The 20639-nt window shown below is 41.3% G+C and overlaps 5 protein-coding genes and 1 non-coding gene across 7 annotated transcripts; 3 read left to right on the forward strand and 3 right to left on the reverse strand.

Annotated features, from left to right (window-relative positions):
- The first annotated feature begins 41 nt into the window (after nucleotides 1–41).
- Nucleotides 42–1528, forward strand: LOC140777085 (aspartyl protease family protein At5g10770-like). The gene is made up of 2 exons (XM_073120985.1): nucleotides 42–192; nucleotides 300–1528. Exons 1-2 carry the CDS (start codon nucleotides 42–44, stop codon nucleotides 1526–1528), a joined length of 1380 nt encoding a protein of 459 aa, XP_072977086.1.
- A 1102-nt stretch (nucleotides 1529–2630) lies between these two features.
- LOC140777086 (aspartyl protease family protein At5g10770-like) lies at nucleotides 2631–4375 on the forward strand. Its single transcript, XM_073120987.1, has 2 exons — nucleotides 2631–2781; nucleotides 3132–4375. The coding sequence occupies exons 1-2, from the start codon at nucleotides 2631–2633 to the stop codon at nucleotides 4373–4375; spliced, it is 1395 nt and encodes a 464-aa protein (XP_072977088.1).
- Nucleotides 4376–6394: 2019 nt separating this feature from the next.
- On the reverse strand, nucleotides 6395–10810 carry LOC140777411 (heat shock protein 81-1). Its single transcript, XM_073121497.1, has 3 exons — nucleotides 10593–10810; nucleotides 10087–10509; nucleotides 6395–8385 (listed from the first exon to the last, which is right to left on the reverse strand). Exons 1-3 carry the CDS (start codon nucleotides 10716–10718, stop codon nucleotides 6832–6834), a joined length of 2103 nt encoding a protein of 700 aa, XP_072977598.1. The 5' UTR covers nucleotides 10719–10810; the 3' UTR covers nucleotides 6395–6831.
- Nucleotides 10811–11104: 294 nt separating this feature from the next.
- LOC140777173 (disease resistance protein RPP13-like) lies at nucleotides 11105–15399 on the reverse strand. The gene is made up of 2 exons (XM_073121103.1): nucleotides 12400–15399; nucleotides 11105–12135 (listed from the first exon to the last, which is right to left on the reverse strand). The coding sequence occupies exons 1-2, from the start codon at nucleotides 15272–15274 to the stop codon at nucleotides 12131–12133; spliced, it is 2880 nt and encodes a 959-aa protein (XP_072977204.1). The 5' UTR covers nucleotides 15275–15399; the 3' UTR covers nucleotides 11105–12130.
- LOC140779994 (small nucleolar RNA snoR109) lies at nucleotides 11330–11421 on the forward strand. The gene has a single exon (XR_012107439.1). It is a non-coding gene; the product is annotated as a small nucleolar RNA snoR109 (small nucleolar RNA).
- A 1211-nt stretch (nucleotides 15400–16610) lies between the features above and the next one.
- LOC140777523 (wall-associated receptor kinase 2-like) lies at nucleotides 16611–20095 on the reverse strand. 2 transcript variants are annotated; one of them, XM_073121685.1, is made up of 4 exons: nucleotides 19996–20095; nucleotides 18522–19520; nucleotides 18277–18423; nucleotides 16611–18005 (listed from the first exon to the last, which is right to left on the reverse strand). In XM_073121685.1, exons 2-4 carry the CDS (start codon nucleotides 19456–19458, stop codon nucleotides 16777–16779), a joined length of 2313 nt encoding a protein of 770 aa, XP_072977786.1. In that variant the 5' UTR covers nucleotides 19459–19520; nucleotides 19996–20095; the 3' UTR covers nucleotides 16611–16776. The 2 variants fall into 2 exon arrangements, with proteins under 2 accessions (XP_072977786.1, XP_072977787.1); XM_073121686.1 differs by having other exon boundaries at nucleotides 18522–19513; nucleotides 19996–20075.
- Between the last annotated feature and the right edge of the window lie 544 nt (nucleotides 20096–20639).

A 20639-nucleotide genomic window follows, 5' to 3' on the forward strand; every position in this document is an offset into this window, starting at 1 on the left:
TGCCCCTTAGATTCACAGATTCTCAAAGCATTAGTCCAGCCATGGCTTCCCTTCTTTTGCTCCTCTCTCTGCTTGTCTTCTCCACTCTGTGCTATTCTTCGTACGCCAACGGAGTCGAAACCCACCGTGGGTTTCACTCCGTCGCCCTTGACTCACTGCAGCCATCCGACACCTGCTCCTCAATCCCTAAAGGTTAATTATTTTGCTATGCATAGAACGGGAGGGAGAGAGAGATTTGATTATTATATTATTATTATTTATTCGTGTTGGTTAACGTAGTGACATTATTTTATTTGCAGCATTCGATGGCAATAGGCTGCCGATAGTCCACCGGCACGGCCCCTGCTCGCCGGTTGCCAACCGGCAAAAGATAAACCATAAACAAATTCTCCGCGACGATATAGCCCGTGTGAACTCTCTTAATCGGAAGCACTCCATGTTGAAGGAGGAGGACTTGAACGGCGTAACCATCCCCGACCGCAAAGGCTATCCGGTAAACACGATGGACTACATCGTTACCGTCGGGTACGGCACGCCGGCGAAGAACTTCTCTGTCATATTCGACACCGGCAGCGACATCTCCTGGATCCAATGCAAGCCTTGCGCCGACGGAGATTGCTACCCTCAGCACGAACAACTCTTCGACCCGTCGCAGTCCTCCACGTACGCCAACATACCTTGCATGTCAGAAGACTGCGCCTTGATCGGAGGAATATGCGACGAGTCGTACAATTGTATCTACTCCGTCGACTACGGCGACGGCTCCTCCACCACCGGCTTATTGGCGAAGGAGACGCTTACGTTAACACCCACCAATGTGCTAAATAAGTTCGAATTCGGTTGCGGCAACTTGAACGATGGCTCGTTCGGTACCGCTGCCGGGTTGATCGGCCTAGGCAGGAACAGAGTGTCTCTGGCGTCGCAAGCGTCGGCTGTCTACGGCGACGCGTTCTCCTACTGCCTCCCGAAGTTCAACAACGCAACCGGATTTTTAACTATCGGAGCGCAACAGCAATACCCAGGAGTTGAATTCACTCCGATGTTAACGGATCCTAATAATCCATCCTTCTACTTCGTTGAATTGGTCGGTATAAGCGTAGGAGGACGTAACCTATCCATCCGGCCGGCCGTATTCAAGACCCCAGGGACTATCATGGACTCCGGCACGGTGCTGACTTACCTCCCGCCGGGAGCCTACTTGGCTCTCCGCCACAGATTCCGGTCACTGATGAGGAATTACACGAGGGCTCCTCCGTTTGAAGCACTAGACACTTGCTATGACTTCAGAGGAGAGGACAAGATCTCCATACCGGACGTCAAGCTACACTTCGGCGGCGGCGCTACGCTCGACGTCATCTCCTCCGGCACGGTGCTGTCTTTGAGCCCGTCGCAGACGTGCTTGGCGTTTCGTCCTACGGTATCGAGCGGTCAATTGTCCATCATTGGGAACACGCAGCAGAGATCGACTGAAGTGGTTTATGATCTTGGAAGGCGAATGATTGGATTCGGGCCACGAAGTTGCAGTTGATTGGATGATGATGCATGCAAATGATATAAATTAATAATTTTATGAATCAATCCTCAACTATGTCTCAGTGTAATAAAAAGAGAGAGATGTCATACTTTATACTTTGTGCCTTTTAAGTGAAAGAAGTTTTGTTATTTTGTATTTGGATCATAATTATATGAACAATTAGGTGAATTTGTTGTCCCAGAACTGGAGACAGTAATTTATTTTTTATATCTTTATAAATACTTAATTGCCATGATCATTATTAAAGAAGACGATGTGCAATTTATATTTGGAACCATATTACTAGATGTTGAGAATATAGCTACCAAAACAATAGGTTCCTTCTTCATGGAAGGGTATTAATGATGATTTACTGATTTAATTGTATATTGTGTTGGTGACCTCTTATCAAGCAAAAATGATAGCATTCGTTTACGACGATATAATAATAAATAGGATCAATATTAATTAGAAAAGAGAAATCTTTACCTCCTTGAATTGCATGTTAACTCATCATTTTAAATGAGTGGAGTATTATATTTTCAAGCAAAGGTAAACTGATAAGATTTGAATCTATGACTTTTGCTCTGATATCATATTAACTCACACTTACTCTAAAAACTTAAGTTATTAAAAATTAAAAATTTTATATTTTATATTTAATACTGTAAAATATAAAGATTATGACAACCCGTTGGGATGAACTCCTATGGTATGGCATAGTGGCAAAATTAATCACATCAATATTTGTTTTCTTTTCTAAAATATCATGTTAAATTTCAATACTTATATAGATCCAATGTCAAATATACTCAAAATTTAGGATCTTAATTTTATTTTAATTGTTCCAAGGTTTGTGAATGGCCTGGATTCTTCTGTACAAGAACAAATAGGAAAGCCACCTTAGTTGATCTTAGCCGGCCTTTGGAAACTTGGGACAAAATATATTGTAGCATTAGATCAATGATATTAAATTCATCCACTTCTTGGGGGAATCTACTTTCTTGTCACTCTAAATCCGGCGTATTGCAAGGCAGAGTGGTAACCATGCACTTCTATATAAGCTCACTCTCCTATGCCCCTTAGAATCACAAATCTAAAAACATTAATTCTGGCCATGGCTTCCCTTTTCTCCCTCCTAGCTTTGTTCGTCTTCTCCGCTCTTCATTATTCTTCGTGTGTCAATGGAGGAGAAACACATAGTCGATTTCACTCTATCACCCTCGACTCACTGCAGCCATCTGACACCTGCTCCTCAATGCCTACAGGTTAATTATTTTACAACTACTTTAAATATATATAATATATATATATATATATAGCCTTCGTTTAATATTTAGAATAACAATTTATTTATTTTGATATAAGTCTTCTTATATTGTTATAGCAACTAAACAACCACTTACCCTTATATTGCTATAATAATTCTTATTTATCTCTTATCTCATATTATACACCCAAATTATTTAAATTTAATAATAATAGAAAACAGTCACCACTTTGTCCCTTAATAGTAATTCTTATTACTGGTTACCAATATAATTTTATTATTTTTTTATTATAAGCTCCGTTAGTATGAGAAATTGGAATAATTATGGTGACATAATTTTATTTGCAGCATTGGATGGCAATAGACTGCCTATAGTTCACCGGCACGGCCCTTGCTCGCCCTTTACCAACCGCCGGAAAATAAACCATAAACAAACACTCCGCCACGATCTTGCCCGCGTGAACTCGCTTCACCGGAAACACTCTGTTTCGAAGAAGAAGGACGTCACCAGCCGCTTCTCAACTAACGTCACCATCCCCGACCGCGTCGGCCTTCCACTGAGCACGATGGACTACATCGTCACCGTCGGGTACGGCACGCCGACGAAGAACTTTTCGGTCATCTTCGACACCGGCAGCGACATCTCCTGGATCCAATGCAAGCCCTGCGTCGGAGAATGCTACCCTCAGCATGATCAACTCTTCGACCCATCGCAATCCTCAACGTATGCCAACGTATCTTGCAGCTCCGACGACTGCTCCTTAATCGGAGGAACATGTGACACATCCAACGTCTGCATCTACACCGTCCAATACGGCGACGGCTCCTACTCCGCCGGCTTCTTCGCGCAGGAGACGCTTACATTAACACCCTCCAGTATACTAAAGAAGTTTGAGTTTGGCTGTGGAGAGTTGAACCAAGGCTTGTTCGGCAGTGTTGCAGGATTGATTGGCCTAGGCCGGAACAAGGTCTCGTTGGCGTCCCAGGCGTCGCCAGTCTACGGCAAGGCGTTCTCGTACTGCCTCCCGGAGTTCAACGGCACGACAGGATTTTTAACTATAGGAGCTCAACAACAATACCCAGGAGTTAAATTCACTCCGATGTTGACTAATCCGAGTTATCCATCCTTCTACTTCGTTGAACTGATCGGTATAAGTGTCGGAGGACACAACCTATCGATCCCGCCGACCGTGTTCGCATCCCCGGGGACTATCATCGACTCCGGCACGGTGCTGACCTACCTCCCGCCGACCGCCTACTCGGCTCTCCGCGACAAATTCCGGTCGCTGATGACGAGTTACAAGATGGCTCCTCCGTTTGATATACTCGACACTTGCTATGACTTCAGAGGAGAGAGCGTGATCATCATCCCGGCGCTTGAACTACAGTTCGGCGGCGGCGTTACGCTCGAGATTTCATTTTCCGGGACGTTGCTGTCTTTGAGCCCGTCGCAGACGTGCTTGACGTTTGTTCCTACCCAATCGGACGATGAATTTTCCATTATTGGGAACTTGCAGCAGAGATCGACTGAGGTGGTCTATGACCTTGAAAATGAGATGATTGGATTCGGACCAGAACTAAGTTGCAGCTGATTGGTTGATCCAAGTGGTCTTTTCTTAATCGTTGATGAGTTTATCCATCTTCAACTAGCTAAACAAGGGAAGAGAGATTCCATGCTTTATTCTGGGCCTTTTCAATTAAGAATTTGAATAAATATTGGGTCACTTAGTAGACTCTTCTATTTTCTGAGTGCATAACAATTTCTTCCGTAATGATAGACAATGATTTGTGCATCTTGCTCTCAAGCCAGCGTATTGCTACTAAAGATATTAAAATGATAACATTTAATTAGTCTGAGGATAAGGTAATAAACAGGGTCTATATTAATACTCTAATGCTATGCTTTGTCTACAAGAGTGTAGCAGCTTAGTAGTTTAAACACTTCCGAGGTCTACATTAGAATCGTAAAGTTCATGGTCTCCATGGGCTGCGGTCTAAACCGCAGCCCACCAACTTTATGGGCTGTGGTTTAGATCGCAGCCCACTAGTTTCATGTGCTGTAATTTAGACCGCAGCCCACCAAGGGATGAGTGGAGAATAAGGGGTTTGCTTAACCCTCGTCCTCCCTCACCATCTCCTTCTAAGGAAAAGAGACAGAGGGGGGGGGGGGGGAGAGAGCCAATGCTGTCGGTGATCCACGTCGCTGGCAGCCCACCCTTAAAATCGGCGGCCCGTGCTCGTCACCCAAGGTGGGTGGTTAGTCGGAGGGAAGGGGAGGGGAAAGAGGAGGAGAAGGGCTCGGCTCGACGACGACGGTGCGTAGCCTGAGCTCGCGATGGAGTCGCTGTCCGTCCTCCCTGTCGAACTTCATAAGTGATTTTATATCAAATCACTGCTGAATAACGATCCAGTAACGAAAGTGACAATGTATTTTTTTTGTCTAAGTAGGATATTTAGTGGATTTCTTTTTTCAAAACAACCCCGAATATAATGTCAATTCCGGACCGGAATTATGCCAACAACTAACTATATATAATACCTCAAAACAAGTCCACGAAATTAATATCAGAGCAATTTTTTTCTTAGATCTTTTTGAAGAGTTAGCATGGCCAGAAGTATAGAAGACGAAGTGCAAATTATAATCACGTCGATGGATGATATCATCGCCCTCATTGAGGCTGCAATAGATTATCTGGCACTTGACAGCCAATTGCTCTCGTACTTTGAAACAGTGATGTCAGCTGTGGATGCCGTGCAACAGAGCCAATTTCAAAGCCCAGCGAAAATAAATCAGATGGTGACAACCTTGGATTACCTGGTCACTGAGATATTGGCTTCATTGAAAAGAAACAGTAAGAAAGAAGAGGAAGAGGAAGATGAAAATGAAGAGAAAGATGAAGAGGAAGATGAAGAAACGTACAGTATAGATGAAGAAGAAGAAGATGATGACAAGAACAAAACAGATGATGATTCAGACGACGGAGACGGAGATGAGGGGACCAAGAATATTGATTGCATCATATTGCAAGTGATCCGGTAGATTCTAAGAGAGAATATTTGTAGCAAACTAGACAGATACGTGCGGTGTTAAATATGGACTATCAAGAGGTCTTTCGATCATTTACTGCTTAGATCGTTGATCTTTTCCTTACTTTTAATTAAATTATGTATATAGTTATAATTGTACTATATAGTTATAATTGTACTATACTAGAGGTTGTACTGGAACTGTGTTAGACAATTTACTATTTTAATCGTTAAATTTTTTTTACTTTTAATTAAATTACGCACATAATTATAAGAGCAATATATTTTAGAGAAGTGCTCAATAAGTAGAAGTAGCAAAAGGTAGGAGCTTCGGACTCTGAGAGAATCGGACCTCTTCGTTATAATTACGGGAACGGACAATATAAACCCCGTCCCTCGATATCTGTAACTGCTCAATAGAATGTTGGATTAACTATTAAGTTTCTCTAATAAGAGAGACGATTTGAACCCAGGAAAGTACTTGGATAAACACCTGACACGTCGCTGATTCACAAAGACATTGCACATAACGAGTTACATAAAACTGATTACAAGAAGACTGGACGAATATAACAAGAGAGAAATAGGAGATCTTGTGAATGAATACATTATACTAAAACCAGATATCATCATTGACCAGGCAAATCAAGGGATGAAATACTACCGCACCAACGCAAAGCTGGAAGCAACGTGATAGTTTTCAACAAACACTAACACATGCTCAAAGGAACATTCCCAAATACGGATACTACATCAGAGATAATACATATAACAAAAGATACTTACTAGAGACAGCCACTAATTAATATCATCGAGAATTCCGAGAAGCATAGTGTCAAATACGAGACAGACAACCGCCCTGACACAAGCTAACCTAAGATAAGACCTCAACAACATAAAAAAGGATAGACACTAGTACTACGGACACCAAGGTAGTTTAATACCTTTATAAAACAAAGGAAAACTAGATTGATTAGTAATACCAAAAAATTTGAAAAAAGAAAAAAGAAAGCCCGGATCCTTAGTCCACCTCCTCCATCTTGCTCTCCCCAGCATCAGCTTCCTCAAGAGGAGGCATCTCGGTGTCTGCATCAGCCGACTCATCCACGTCAATGCTGAGACCCAACTTTAGCATGCGGTGGATTCTGCTGCCAAAGGTGTTGGGGTCCTCGAGGCTGAAGCCAGAGGTTAGGAGGGCGGTCTCAAAAAGCAACAGCACAAGGTCCTTGACTGACTTGTCATTCTTGTCTGCGTCCGCTCGCTTGCGCAGCTCATCCATGATGGGGTTCTCTGGGTTGATCTCCATGGTCTTCTTGCTCGACATGTATCCAGCCATGCTCGAGTCCCGCAAGGCCTGAGCCTTCATGATTCTCTCCATGTTGGCAGTCCATCCATACTCCCCAGTAACCAAGCAGCATGGGGAGTCAACAACACGATCAGACACCACAACCTTCTCTACCTTGTCGCCGAGCACTTCCTTGATAACTTTGCAGAGCCCTTCGAATTTCTCTTTGAGAGATTCCTTCTTCTTCTTCTCGTCTTCACTCTCATCAAGCTTCAACCCCTCCTTTGTTGCGGACACCAATTTCTTCCCCTCAAACTCCTTCAGTTGACCCACAGCGTACTCATCAATGGCATCTACCATGTAGAGGACCTCATAACCCTTCTTCTTCAGCTTCTCAAGGAATGGAGAGTTCTCAACAGCCTTCTTGCTCTCTCCAGTGATGTAGTAAATGTCATTCTGGCCTTCCTTCATCCTTGTCACATAGTCCTTGAGACTGGTCAGCTCGTCCCCACTCTTTGTGGAGTGGTACCTCAGCAACTCTGCCAGCTTTGTCCTGTTCTGAGAGTCCTCATGGATGCCAAGCTTAAGGTTCTTTGAGAACGCCTCGTAGAACTTGTTATAGTCCTCCTTGTTCTCAGCAATCTCGAAGAAGAGCTCAATACACTTCTTGACCAGGTTCTTGCGGATGACCTTCAGGATCTTGTTCTGCTGGAGCGTCTCTCTAGAGATGTTGAGGGGAAGATCCTCAGAGTCAACAATACCCTTAATGAAGCTCAAGTATTCAGGGATCAGCTCTTCACAGTTATCCATGATGAAAACACGACGAACATAGAGCTTAATATTGTTGAGCTTCTTCCTTGTGTCAAAGAGGTCAAAAGGTGCTCTCTTCGGGGCAAAGAGGACAGCCTTGAACTCAAGCTGACCCTCCACAGAGAAATGCTTCACAGCCAAATGCTCCTCCCAGTCATTTGTCAGACTCTTGTAGAAGGCAGCATATTCTTCCTTGGTGATCTCCTCAGGCTTCCTCATCCAGATAGGCTTCTGCTTGTTGACCAAAGACCATTCATGGGATACTTCCTTAATCTTCTTCTTTTTCTTCTCTTTCTCTTCCTTTTCTTCATCAACATCCTCGACCTTTCCTTCCTCCGCCTCTTTCTTGTCTTCCTCGTCCTCATCATCAGAAATTTCCTTCTCAGTGGTCTTCTCAGTCCACAAGGAAATTGGGTAGCTGATGAACTCAGAGTGCTTCTTGACCAAATCCTTGAGTCTACGCTCCTCGAGATACTCCAACTGCATCCACACAAATTGGAGACATATTTTAGTCTAACAAATTGAAAAAGATGATTCCAAGAAAAGTATAAAAATCGACAATTCCTGCATATATGTGATGAACAAGCAAGTAATTATAAAGATATCTGCAGTTATCTGCTATCCAACAGATTAAAATCAAAGCAAGATAATGCAAGTATAGAGCATTCAAAAGTATTTTGCCAGTTAAGCCAAAGACTTCAGGCATCTTCACAGGAATTTGAACTCTGATGAATGATGATCAATCTAAAAACAGCTTCTACATTAAAGACTGAAAAGAACTAAGAAATGCTTTCGTGTATCCTCCAAATGCCCAATGAACCAAGACAACTTACTCCTTGGTCAAAAATAAAAGGGAAAAAATTAGGAGAAAATATCTGACCAATAAGGCTTCACAGACACAAAGATCTCATTTTCATTCATGCTTTACACTGTCAAGTATGTTCCAATGACAAGGAACATATTCAGCACACACACACACACACACATGTACAAGAACAATATTTAGAAAGTAGAACAATGAACAAAGATCATACAGCACTAAGACTAACAAATGCAACAGCTTAAAGAGCTACTTCCACATGAACTGTATCAAATAGCACATAGTTTATGGGAAACACGGAGATAAAAGGAAAAAAAAATACAGTTAAATTCAATATGAAACATGGTAAATGACAAAATTACCTGGTGTTATGAAAACTGCATCAAATATATAAAGTCATACACTCAATAAGTGGATTTATCCATGAGATTTTCATCAGGCATCAACAAGAAGAAAGCATTCATGCCTACAGGACTACCAACTATATATGCAAGTTCCATCATGATAGTCCAAGCAGAAAATGGCAAGTGAGGGAGAAACATAAAAATTTGATAACATGAACAATTAAGGGATACAAAGATCAAGAACAGGAGAAATACACTCTAGAAAGCAATAAGAATCTACTTTCAAGTGTACCACGTCATTTTTAAATAAAACCATGTTGAAGCCACGAGGGAGCTAATGCAAAATACAGATGCAGGGTAATCGATAAGTTGAATTCTATATAAAATTAAAGAAATAACAATATTAGAAATAATATCAGAAGGTAAGAATAATACGTGATAGATACATAGTACAAAGAATTGCTTGCTCGGTAGAATCTCCCAAAACATATAACCTTAAATAAATGGAAAGAAACATGAACACAAAAAAAAAAGAAGAAAAGGGGAAAAAGAGGGAAAATTAGGATATCAACCCAGAGAAACCGCTGCTGCGATATTACTTCAAAGACTAGTAGTTCTGTATCATTTAAAACAGAGAGCAACATAAAAACTTTAAAATCTTCAAAATTATATAGTGATAGTTGCAATTCACATATTCTACAGAACAAAGTTTAATGAGTCAAGTCACCAAGCCCCCAGCAACGCATTTAATCAAGTAACTGAGCGCCTACCAGACCCACATGTTAAACATGCCAATCATATATTAAAAAATTTAATTGAAAAGATCATTAGCAGCAAGTGCCCATCATAAAACGTTACACTATTACCCAGTTAACCACTAATCGAGGACTCAGGTGGCACATGAAAACATTAGATCACATCTACGTCCGCTACGTACAGACAAGAGTTTATCAATTGCAAGAATTCTACTAGCGTAAACATTTCCACTGACACAACCAAATAGGGAAGTTATTATACCTGATCTTCCTTGAGGAAAAGCGTAATCTTTGTTCCCCTTCCAAGGTTTTCTCCGGAAGTGTCCCTGGTCACAGTAAACGATCCCCCGGCTTGCGACTCCCACACATACTGCTCATCATCGTTGTGCTTGGTCGTCACAACAACCCGCTCCGCCACAAGATAAGCCGAGTAAAACCCGACACCAAACTGCCCAATCATACTAACGTCGGCCCCAGCGGCAAGTGCCTCCATAAACTCCTTAGTCCCAGATCGAGCAATGGTACCAAGATTATTCACCAAATCCGACTTCGTCATACCGATACCACTATCGATGATGGACAAGGTATTCGTCGCCTTATCTGGGACGATGTGGATAAAGAGCTCGGGCTGGGCATCAAGCTTGCTCTTATCCGTGAGGCTCTCGAACCGGATCTTGTCCAAGGCCTGTTCAGGTTTTCGAGATCAGTAACAAATCGAGACCGATCAAGAGATTCAAATATCCTGAGAAAGAAGAAAAGCAGACTCACATCGGAAGAGTTGCTGATGAGTTCACGGAGGAAGATTTCCTTGTTGGAGTAGAAGGTGTTTATGATCAAGCTAAGGAGCTGGTTAATCTCGGCCTGGAACGCGAAAGTCTCGGCCTCCGCCGCCATTGATGCGCCCTCGATCTCGGGAAGAAGAAGAGAAGTATAAAAGGAATAACGAGGAGACTTGCGATCTAGGGTTTTTGGAAGGTGGAGGCGGAGATGGGGAGTGGGGGTTTTTATAAGGGTGGGATGCAGGAGGGCTTCTAGATCCTTCTCTAAGGACCTAGAAGGCCGGTCATTAGACGTGGATGCTTAGTTCGCAAATGGAAACGTCTGCCGCACCTCTCGGACTTCTAGTCCGCCTTTTTCTGGATGTCGGCCTTAGTGGGCTACTTGGGCCAAATGGGCTCTTCTTTACATTTTAAATTTGACCCAATCTTCTACAACCCGACCATGGGTTCCAGGCTTCTATAAAACGATGTATGCTTTCCTCATCTCTTCTACCCTAGGGCTTCCCTCAGTAGTTCTCCGACTCCATCCTCTAGATAGCTCTGCGCATCAATAGATCTGGAAGCCTTCGTCTTCGTCTTTCTCTCTCCGATTTCTTGAATCTTTGTTGGATCTGTCCGGTTTTCTTTGTATTCATTTCATTTTCTGGTTAGGGTTAAGATTTTCATGGGCTACATGTACCAAGATTAGGGTTTCGTTGCTGCCCTTTGTCTTGAAATCGCCGGATTCGGCTGTAGCTATATCAACAAAGTGGGGGAAGTAAAAACTGGTCGGCTTGCTCTTCTCCTCCAGCAATCCGCTTACCGAACTTCCCATATTTTTTAATTTGTGCTCTTAGTTGAGATTATTCTCTTTGCGAGAGGGAGAGAGGAAGGAAATGGTGCACGCGTTAGCCATTTCAAGAGAACCTTCTCGCACATTAAGAGTTACATGATTTTTCTTTATCGATTTTTAATTTTATTTTTTGGTGAAAGAATGATGTAGCTCGGTCATCATCCGGGCAAGCTGCGTTATGATCACTGCAGGTTGCGTCATGTGATGCCTACATTCATATGGATTTGTGGTATGAAACGGAAACATTTAGATTTCAAAAGGGTGATTCCATTATTTAGGAATCCATGATATTAATATTCCAAACTGGCTGTAATGAAATAGATCACAAAAGTAATGTCATTGATATGGCCTACATAAACAAGTCCAATAAAAGAAGCATCCACAGATCATTCTTCCTTATTTCACACGATAATTTGTATCAAGATAAATGCTCACACAATAGTTTGTCGCAAGAGGATAGATGCTCACACAATAGTTTATCACAATTACGAGACGAGATAAATGCATACGCGAGAGTATGTTACAATACAAGTAGATCTCACCTTTATTACAAGAGAACAAATTAACTTGTGCTGCATAAAACTAAAACTCTAAGGAAGGAATGCCTTCATGACGATAGGAATGCCTACATGATTCAGATTCTCTCCTCTCTAGTTCTTCCATTGTTCGTCTCTGCTTCGCTGCAACTATGACTCTTAAACTGCATATCGCATAAAAAATAGATAAGGTACCCACAAGACGTTCAGTTATTTATCCTTAATTTTTATTCATCAATCTATTTCATATTAAATTATAAGACATTCATTCGTTATTTTATAAAAAAATAAATAAATGTTTTTTGTTTTATATTATATTAAAAGTAATTATTGAAACGCGTCAAGGTATCAAGACAAATATATGTTAATCTCTGCCTACGGTCTTCTTTGGAAAAAGAGAAGGAAAAGAGTAGTGGTTGTTCAATTACCTCTCAGATACTGCAGGGTGGAATATCTGATCGAGATAACCACATGACTGTTAGCCTGACCCCAAGCATTAATCACGCGCAGGAAATTGTTGCGCATATATTTGATCTTCAAAACTTTAAGGGTACTGGCGAGATGCTGCAGCACAACTGGAAACTCATTTAGAGAGTTGCAGTTACAGATAGAGAAGTGGGATAGTCTGGGAAGGGATCCAATCTCAAAGGACAGGATGCGTAGCCGTAGATGACTTAATTTCAAGTATTGGAGTTCCGGGAATCCTTCTGCTGGAAACACCATCGTCGTAAGCAAAGGGCATGCCCTTCTCAATTTGAGAGACCGCAGACTGGAGAGCTTGCCTAGTGTCGGCATGGGGTCTATTTGTAAATTTGACCCATCCAAGGTGAGGTCGGTAATGTATCTGGGAAACATATCTACAGCGGGTAGTCCATTCGCCAGCTCTCCACCTAAGTTTAATTTGTATAGCTGGCTATGCTTTGAGGTCACTTCAAATATTCTCTCTGGGATAGTTTGGAGGGAAGATATCTTCAAAGTGTTGAGATTCCCCAATTTCTTTAGCCAATCAGCAAAGTTGCTCCAGCGGGCATCTCCAAATTCAGTAGGACGCACGTGAATTCCCAGCTTTCTAAGATCGGAACACGTCAGACCTTCTTCATTAGTCCATTCTCCATATAAAGCTCCAGATAGAGTTTGCAAGCTTATCAAATCCTTTGTACTCCATGGAATCTTTGAATTTAAGTACAAGTGACGAAGCGTCGTAATGCGGCAAACTACATCCGGTAGTTTGTGAATATCTGTCCCTCTTATATCTAGAGTTTGCAACAGCGGAAGGTCCTCTCCATGCAATGGAAAACTATCCAATCTGGTATTTCTTACTCCAAAGTATCTTAAATGCATCATGCCACCCTTAGGAAATTCCAATCGCCCATTCTCCGTTTGCAGTTCCTCGAGTTCCAGCACCCTGATATACTTCATTTCTGTCCGTGCTAGAGAGTCGGATCTGGTTCGACGAAGCTTGAAGAGTTTAGATGCCACATGCCAGAAAAGGGATGGTCTGTTAACTGGATTTCCAAAAGAACTAAATTTTCCACTTTCTGGGAAGATCAGTAGAGCTCGTAGTTTTCCTGTGCCAGTTAGGTTATGTAATTGGGTGGATTCCCGATGTAGCGCCAGGCGACGATAATTTACATGCTTAGGTTGTGGGGGATCTGCACTTGAAGAAGTCTGACCATCAATTGAATTATCTTCGACATGAAGAAACTGAATCTCTCTTGCTTCTGATCTTGCTAGCTCAGTTATGAGACCATGAACTCGTACACTTTTCACTCTCCGCGGTCCTCCTTTCACAACTTTCACTAGACACCTCTGTATTAGCTCCTCTAAGTAATCTGCAGCAGTGTCTTCCGTTATTTGACGTTCTCTTCGCTCAATCAAATCTTCTCCGATCCAAAGCTTTGTTAATTTGGACGTGCTTATTTCAGATTCATGTGGAAAAGCACTTAAATAGAGAAAACAAAACTTCATGTAATAAGACAAGTCATGATAACTCAAAGCTAGTATATCCAAGCACCGCCGCCCGTCTTCCGTGGAATCCCAATTCATGCTCCTCAGCAGCATACTCCAGACGACAGGATGTTTCTCTTTACCTGAGACAATCCCCCCTAACACCACAAGAGCAAGAGGTAAGCCTCCACATTTCTTACAAAGTTGGTGGCCTAGATCTTGCAATTCATTGGGGCAGATAGCTCTGTCTTGCGGATTCAACGGTGGGAAAGCTTTGGTAAGAAAGAGTTGCCAACTCTGCTCATCCGTCAAAGTTCTCAGTTCGTAGGGAGGAGAACGAGGGTCGGCGTAGAGTGCAATTTTTGTAGACCGAGTTGTCAAAATTATTCTGCTACCATTGTTTGAATCTGGAAGAGCTGCTTTTATTTGATCCCATATGCCTTCTCCCCACACATCATCCAACACTATCAAGTATCTCCTCGGCCTCAAGAACATAGACAAGATCATTATCACGTCCTGTCGCACATCAGGATGATATGGTGTGCCATGCGTCACAAAGATCTCTTTCCGGTCCTTACAGCCCACTTGAAGCGCAATGGACAACAGAAGGCGTTCAAGATTAGGATCCTTGGTAACAGAAACCCAAGCACAAACATCAAAATGGTTCCTAACATCAGGCTGATTCGCTGCTCCCTTGAGAAGGGGACGCTGGGGAAGAACACCGAGTATAGGAAGGTTGGAAATCATATTGTAAACAAGGGTGGCGAGGGTGGTTTTGCCTAAACCGCCCATACCAGTGATACCAATCACCTGCCGACATCCTTCCGGATGGAGCAATCTGTCCATGATAGCATTGCAATCACTCTCAAAACCGACAATTATATCATCTCCGAGATAAGAAGATGATCGCCTCAATATATACCGATCGCGATCATCTGCAACTGAAGTACTGCTGCTGCTCGCTTCTCCCCTCGTCATTGCACGTAACATAGATACATATCTATCTCCTTCGGTGGTCATCTTTCGGATCTTAGAATTGAAATCTTTAATTTGTCTGCCGAATGAATTGTATGTAAAAGGTCTAGCAAGAGGGGAGCACCTGTTGACCTGGATAACATAGCCCTCAACGATATCCTCCGCTTCATATGCCACGTCTCTAACTGATCTCAACCAATTCTTCACTGTCATCTCTTCTCTCGCTTTGGAGTCCATGTCCCTCAAGAAGCATTCGAGTGCCCGCAGCTCATCGCGTAGTGACTCGATTTCATCTCGCACCCCCCATATATGACCGATTTCTGGAAGAAGGAGCCCATTTAATTTTGACAAGAGAAAAGAAACAAGAGCACCTTCTGCCATCTCTTGCTTCCCCAGGCCAAAGGAATGAAGTTTAGAGCCTTGCTATGTTTGCTCCTCCTTCCCTTTGGCCTTAGTGTTGTTCTTCAGGGTAGTCAACGGCTTTATTTTTCTCAGAATTAGTCATTATGTCTAGGTCCATCGACTATTAGTGCATCATCGAACAATGTCGATAAGATGTGAATGCACGACAACTTCCTTATTGGTTATTTTTCATTATCCAAATCGGTAATTAAACTAGAAGATTTCTTGTGTCATTAGCTGCTACATTTAATATCATGGTCTGACAAGTTATTGTCGAATCTGCAAAGAGTTGTTCGCACGACATATCAAAGCATATGCTTGTATAAAAACATACAAATGATTGCCGATACCAACTATTCGTGCCGATGGAACCGCATCAACTTGTACTTGTAAACCAAGAAATATTGGTCGCTGACCAGAATTTTGTAATGTAATAACTAATTATCGGTGAAAATTTGGCGTTTGTCTTTAAAAAATTGCCCTTAGACAATCAACCACTAGCACAAATTGTCTTGCATTTTAAAAAAAAAAAAACAGAAAATTTATTTCCACCATATATTTTTATAAACTTATGATTCACAATCTATCTTTCTAATATTTACATTATTCGTGCAGATCTTCAGAAAACATCTTGTCAATCACGAGTCCCTAACTAACAGAAAGTATCGGTAGAAGAATATTTTGTTAGATTTAACTTCACTTCATAATTATCTTGTCCATTGTTCTAAATTTATATGCACTATTTTATATTAGCTAATAAACATCAGATATTTCCTACTTATTGATCCAAACTAAATCTTATACTACATAAAAACTTAATTAAAATTTTACTTTTAATTTAATTAAAAACTTTTTAAAAATTATGCCTCATTTCTTGTCCTACCCACTAGAGTGTAGAAAAAGTTTTCGCCTAATTTTCTGACCTAACTATTTCTCCCATCCCTAATATATTTTATTATATACTTATAAATATATATAGCATACCTAAAAAAAATAACATATATAAAATAAATGATAACGCTTTGATTTAAATTTATATATCAAACTAAGAATATTTTTAATTTTAATCCTAAAAATTTTTCGTAGAATTTAAGATCACATGGACATAATAGTTGGTTTGAATCCATATCAAAACATATGGACATAATAGTTCTGGACTTCCAAACCGCATGATATTAGAGCATCATGCTATTTGGTTTGAATCCATTTCTATGGGATCCATGATATTTGGTTTCCAAACTGGTTAACTATGTCCTGAAATAAATCACAGAACTAATGTTATGAGTATGGCCTCGGATGACAAATTATATAGAAGAATCCAGATCATTGATCCTTGTAAATGAAGAGTAGTTTGTTACAAATAGGCAATAAGTGGTCACTTAATAGAAGATTACCATCAATATAAGATATGCCAACAAAATCAAGTGATATTAGCAACTCGTGCTAAATCGCAAACCTGTCATACCGGAAACCCAATGAAATTATGGAGTATAATCCGATGCCGACGATTGTTCCACTTCTACGCTGCAATACTGGCTGGTCGTACCAAGATTGCATGTATCTTCGGTTGATGGATGGCTTGGAACTAGCGACCGCTGACTCTGACTCTCTTCCAGTCTCTGCACGATCCAAGGATGTAGAAGTTGTCTCTTCCGACCTCGCAAAGCTTCAAGTTGCACCTCCACCTCTTTCATGTTGGGCCTCTCTTCCCCTTTCAATCTTATACACATCTCTGCAAGACAACACACTGCCTTGATTTCTTCTACCATCCTCCCCTCCTCCAATATATGTTCATCGAGAATCTCTAAGACGCGATTCTCTCTCATAAAGCACAAGAAATTTGCAGCAAGGCTTCCGGCTTCTGGCAAGTACAGAGTCGAAGCTGGTCTCTTCCTTGTTAGCAACTCCACGAGAATTATGCCGAAGCTATAAACATCACTTTTCTCAGTCAGCTGACCAGTGTGGTAGTACTCAGGATCCAAGTATCCGAACGTTCCTTGAACGACTGTAGTGATGGATGTTTGATCCAATGGTACAGACCTTGAAGCTCCAAAATCTGATATCTTGGCTGTGAATGCATCGTCAAGTAGTATGTTTGGGGATTTGACATCTCTGTGGAATACGGATATACTGGCAGCTGAGTGTAGATAGGCTAGAGCTCCTGATGTCTCTACTGCTGCTATTCTCAATCGATCTTTCCAGAGCAACGAGCGGCCGTCGCCGGCATGAAGATGATCAGACAGGGTCCCATTCGAGATGAACTCGTAAACCAACAAGGGGACTTCGGTCTCAAGGCAACACTCGAAAAGCTTTACCACGTTTCGATGGTTGATTTGAGAGAGGATGACGACCTCATTTATGAATTCGTCAATTTCCCGTCGAACTAAAATCTTTGACTTCTTAACTGCTACGACTCGTAGGTCTGACAAAATGCCTTTGTAAACTGTGCCATGGCCACCGCGACCGACGATTCTAGTATTGTCGAAATTGTTTGTCGCCTTCTCAAGCTCTTCTAAATTGAAGATCTTTATCCTTTCAGCAGTATCTCTGTTTGAAGAAATTACTTGTTGTAAGAACAACCCTCTGTTTTGCTTAAAGAACTTTTCTTTCAACTTTTTTGCTCTTCGTTTCTTCAACTTACGGTTGATCAATAAAGCGCCAGCAACAAGAAGTAGGAAGCCAAGACCACTCGAAAGGCCATAGCTTATACCTGGTCATATAGGCAATTTAACGTTTATGTGGAGAGCCAAATTTGGTTGTTGCTGAATCTAGTCTCGTCAACTAAATTATACTCCCCAAAAGGGATTGATGTGTCTTGCATGAAAAGTATAAAAATTCAAATGTGGTGGAGATGCTTAATTGTGTTTTCTAAGTCTATCAGGAAGTGGTGAACTCCCAGTGCAGCAATAGCTTTTCTGATGGTTGAATAATTATAGCAACTATTTCATTTGCGGTGATGCATTCTCTTGAGGGGACGTTACCTGGAAGATAAGGTTTTGATCCCTTGAAACACCTGATGGTGGCATCACCATATTTTCCTCTTGGACAGGTGCAATCGTAGTTTCCTGGTAGATTGGTACATACCCCGTAGCAAGGATATTTTCTTGGATCTTGGCACTCATCAATGTCTAATCATCCATCAAAAGGAACAAATCCCAGAGTTAGCATTAGAAGGAATCTAGGTAAACTCGACAGAGATCCAGAACAGTAGTACAGAACTACTTACCCTGGCATCCATCAACCAGATAAGGGTTTCCTTGGTATCCTTGAGAACAGGTGCATACATAACTGGAATTGTCTTGGGAGTTGGAGCAGTAACTGTTTCTGCTTCGGCACGCATAGTCTGGCCTGTTCTTAGCGTCTGCACATGAAGAATTAGGGAACCACCAATTTAGTAGTGCCGGTATCACCTCCGAGTTAGTTGGGTGGTCTTTGTTGGAGGCATTGATATGCAAGCTCACCAGCCTGACAGTGTGTCGATCGAGCCATTCCGTCTCCACTACACCGGCGCTGTTTGGCAAGCTTTTAGCCCAACGTGGTGTTTGATTTAATGACCCGAGATAGACATCGCACGAGCGAAAATCTACTGGTATAGAAGTCCGGTCGCAGTAAATGCCGGAGCACAAGAAATTGTTGTCTGACTTAATTTTGGAAGGCGGACACATTGCAGCACAGAGACCGATGGTGTCTCCCGAGCTACGAGAGAGGAACCGAGCATAGATGCCGCATCCTATAACTGCGAACTGGTTGTGTCTGGATGACAGGACAAAGGGACCTTTGTCGGGTAGCCCTTTCCATGAGGCATTTAAGTCTTGACCAATGACTCCGGTGCTTATCATCTTGCTTTTGATACGCACAGTGTTCAAGGACATCAATATATCGATCACTTCGATGGTGCCGTCGCCTAGGAATAGCTTGGGAGGCTGAGATATTTCGTCGCAGGTGAGGTTAAAGCCCTCCAAGAAGCAGCCTTGGCCGATGCCAAAAGGGTAAGAAAAGTTTATATTGCCACAAGTCGCCTGGCAACCAAGTAAACTTACACCTCCTGCTGCTGCTGCTGCTGTTACTGCGAAATGGAAACATAGTGCTCCCAGAATTGACATCTTCACTCCTGGCAAGAAAGATGATTCCTCTGCAATTTTAATAACAATTTGGCAAGCCATCTCGTTTTTGGCTTCAGGCGACTTATAAGTCTTCGTCCGAACTCATTCGGCTATACTGCAAACTTGACAGGCATTGTTGGTATTTTAGTAAAGGAAAGTTTCTCCGTATGACCAACAACAGTATTTTGGATTCTTAAAGCTAAAGAAATTTGTATGACAATGCTCGCCGTTACAATTGATGAACCACATGAACGAAGAAATCTCAGGGACAGGAATCTTATTGGGCATGTTAAGAAACTTTTAGCACCAGATCATATAATTCAGAGATCATCAACACCAGCTGTCCCGAAAAAGGATACCAATATATATGTATATATATATACAAGAACCCTTGTCATGACGAGGCATGCTAGGATTTAATTATTTCTCCTTGTCAGGATTAAGAAAAGTTTGAACATTTTTTAGACTTGTTCTAAAGGTCGATCTTCATCCACCCTAAACACATAATACGCAATTCTTTCACTGGTGATTGTTCAGATATTATAATCCATATATTTAATTTGTGCATAAGTTGAATGTCCAGTAAGAGGAGAGTACCCGTATCCCTGGAGAACGTTCGTAGTCCTTCCTCAACAAGATCCTCTGCTTCATAATAACCAATTCTTCACCCTCATCACTTCTCTTGCTTTGCAATCCATTTATCTCCCTCAAGAAGCATTTGAGTGCTCGTAGCTCATCCCATATATAATAACTTAATTTCCAAGAGAAAGAAAACAAGAGCACCTCTGTCATCTCTCGCTAGATCAGGTCAACTGAGTCTACGCATTACTCTATTAACGCATCTTTAATTTCCGTACGATGATTTATTGACAAAATTTATACTTTAAAGAAATAAATGAAAAAATATATATATTTTTGAATAATTCTATTGAGATCCTGAACTATTAAACTTTTCTAAACTACCTCTATCAATTTTTTTTTATATACAAACAGATGTAGAATTAAATAAGAAAACTCAAAGAGTTCCATTTTTATCCTTATCCTCTAAATCTCAGAAAATAATTTAAAAACAAATTGTCCTCATCCGTTTCACTTTAAATTACAGGCTAGGAAATTGAAAAAGAATAATACGTGTCAATGTTTATGTTTTAGGTAAAATTGGTATTTAACATCCTATCTTATATTTTTTAATGTAATTACTACATCCTATATTTTGTATTATTTATAAGTTATTATTTATA

Source organism: Typha angustifolia, chromosome 15 (assembly GCF_048772165.1).
Source record: "Typha angustifolia cultivar Huaian chromosome 15, ASM4877216v1, whole genome shotgun sequence".
NCBI classification, from domain to species: Eukaryota; Viridiplantae; Streptophyta; class Magnoliopsida; order Poales; family Typhaceae; genus Typha; species Typha angustifolia.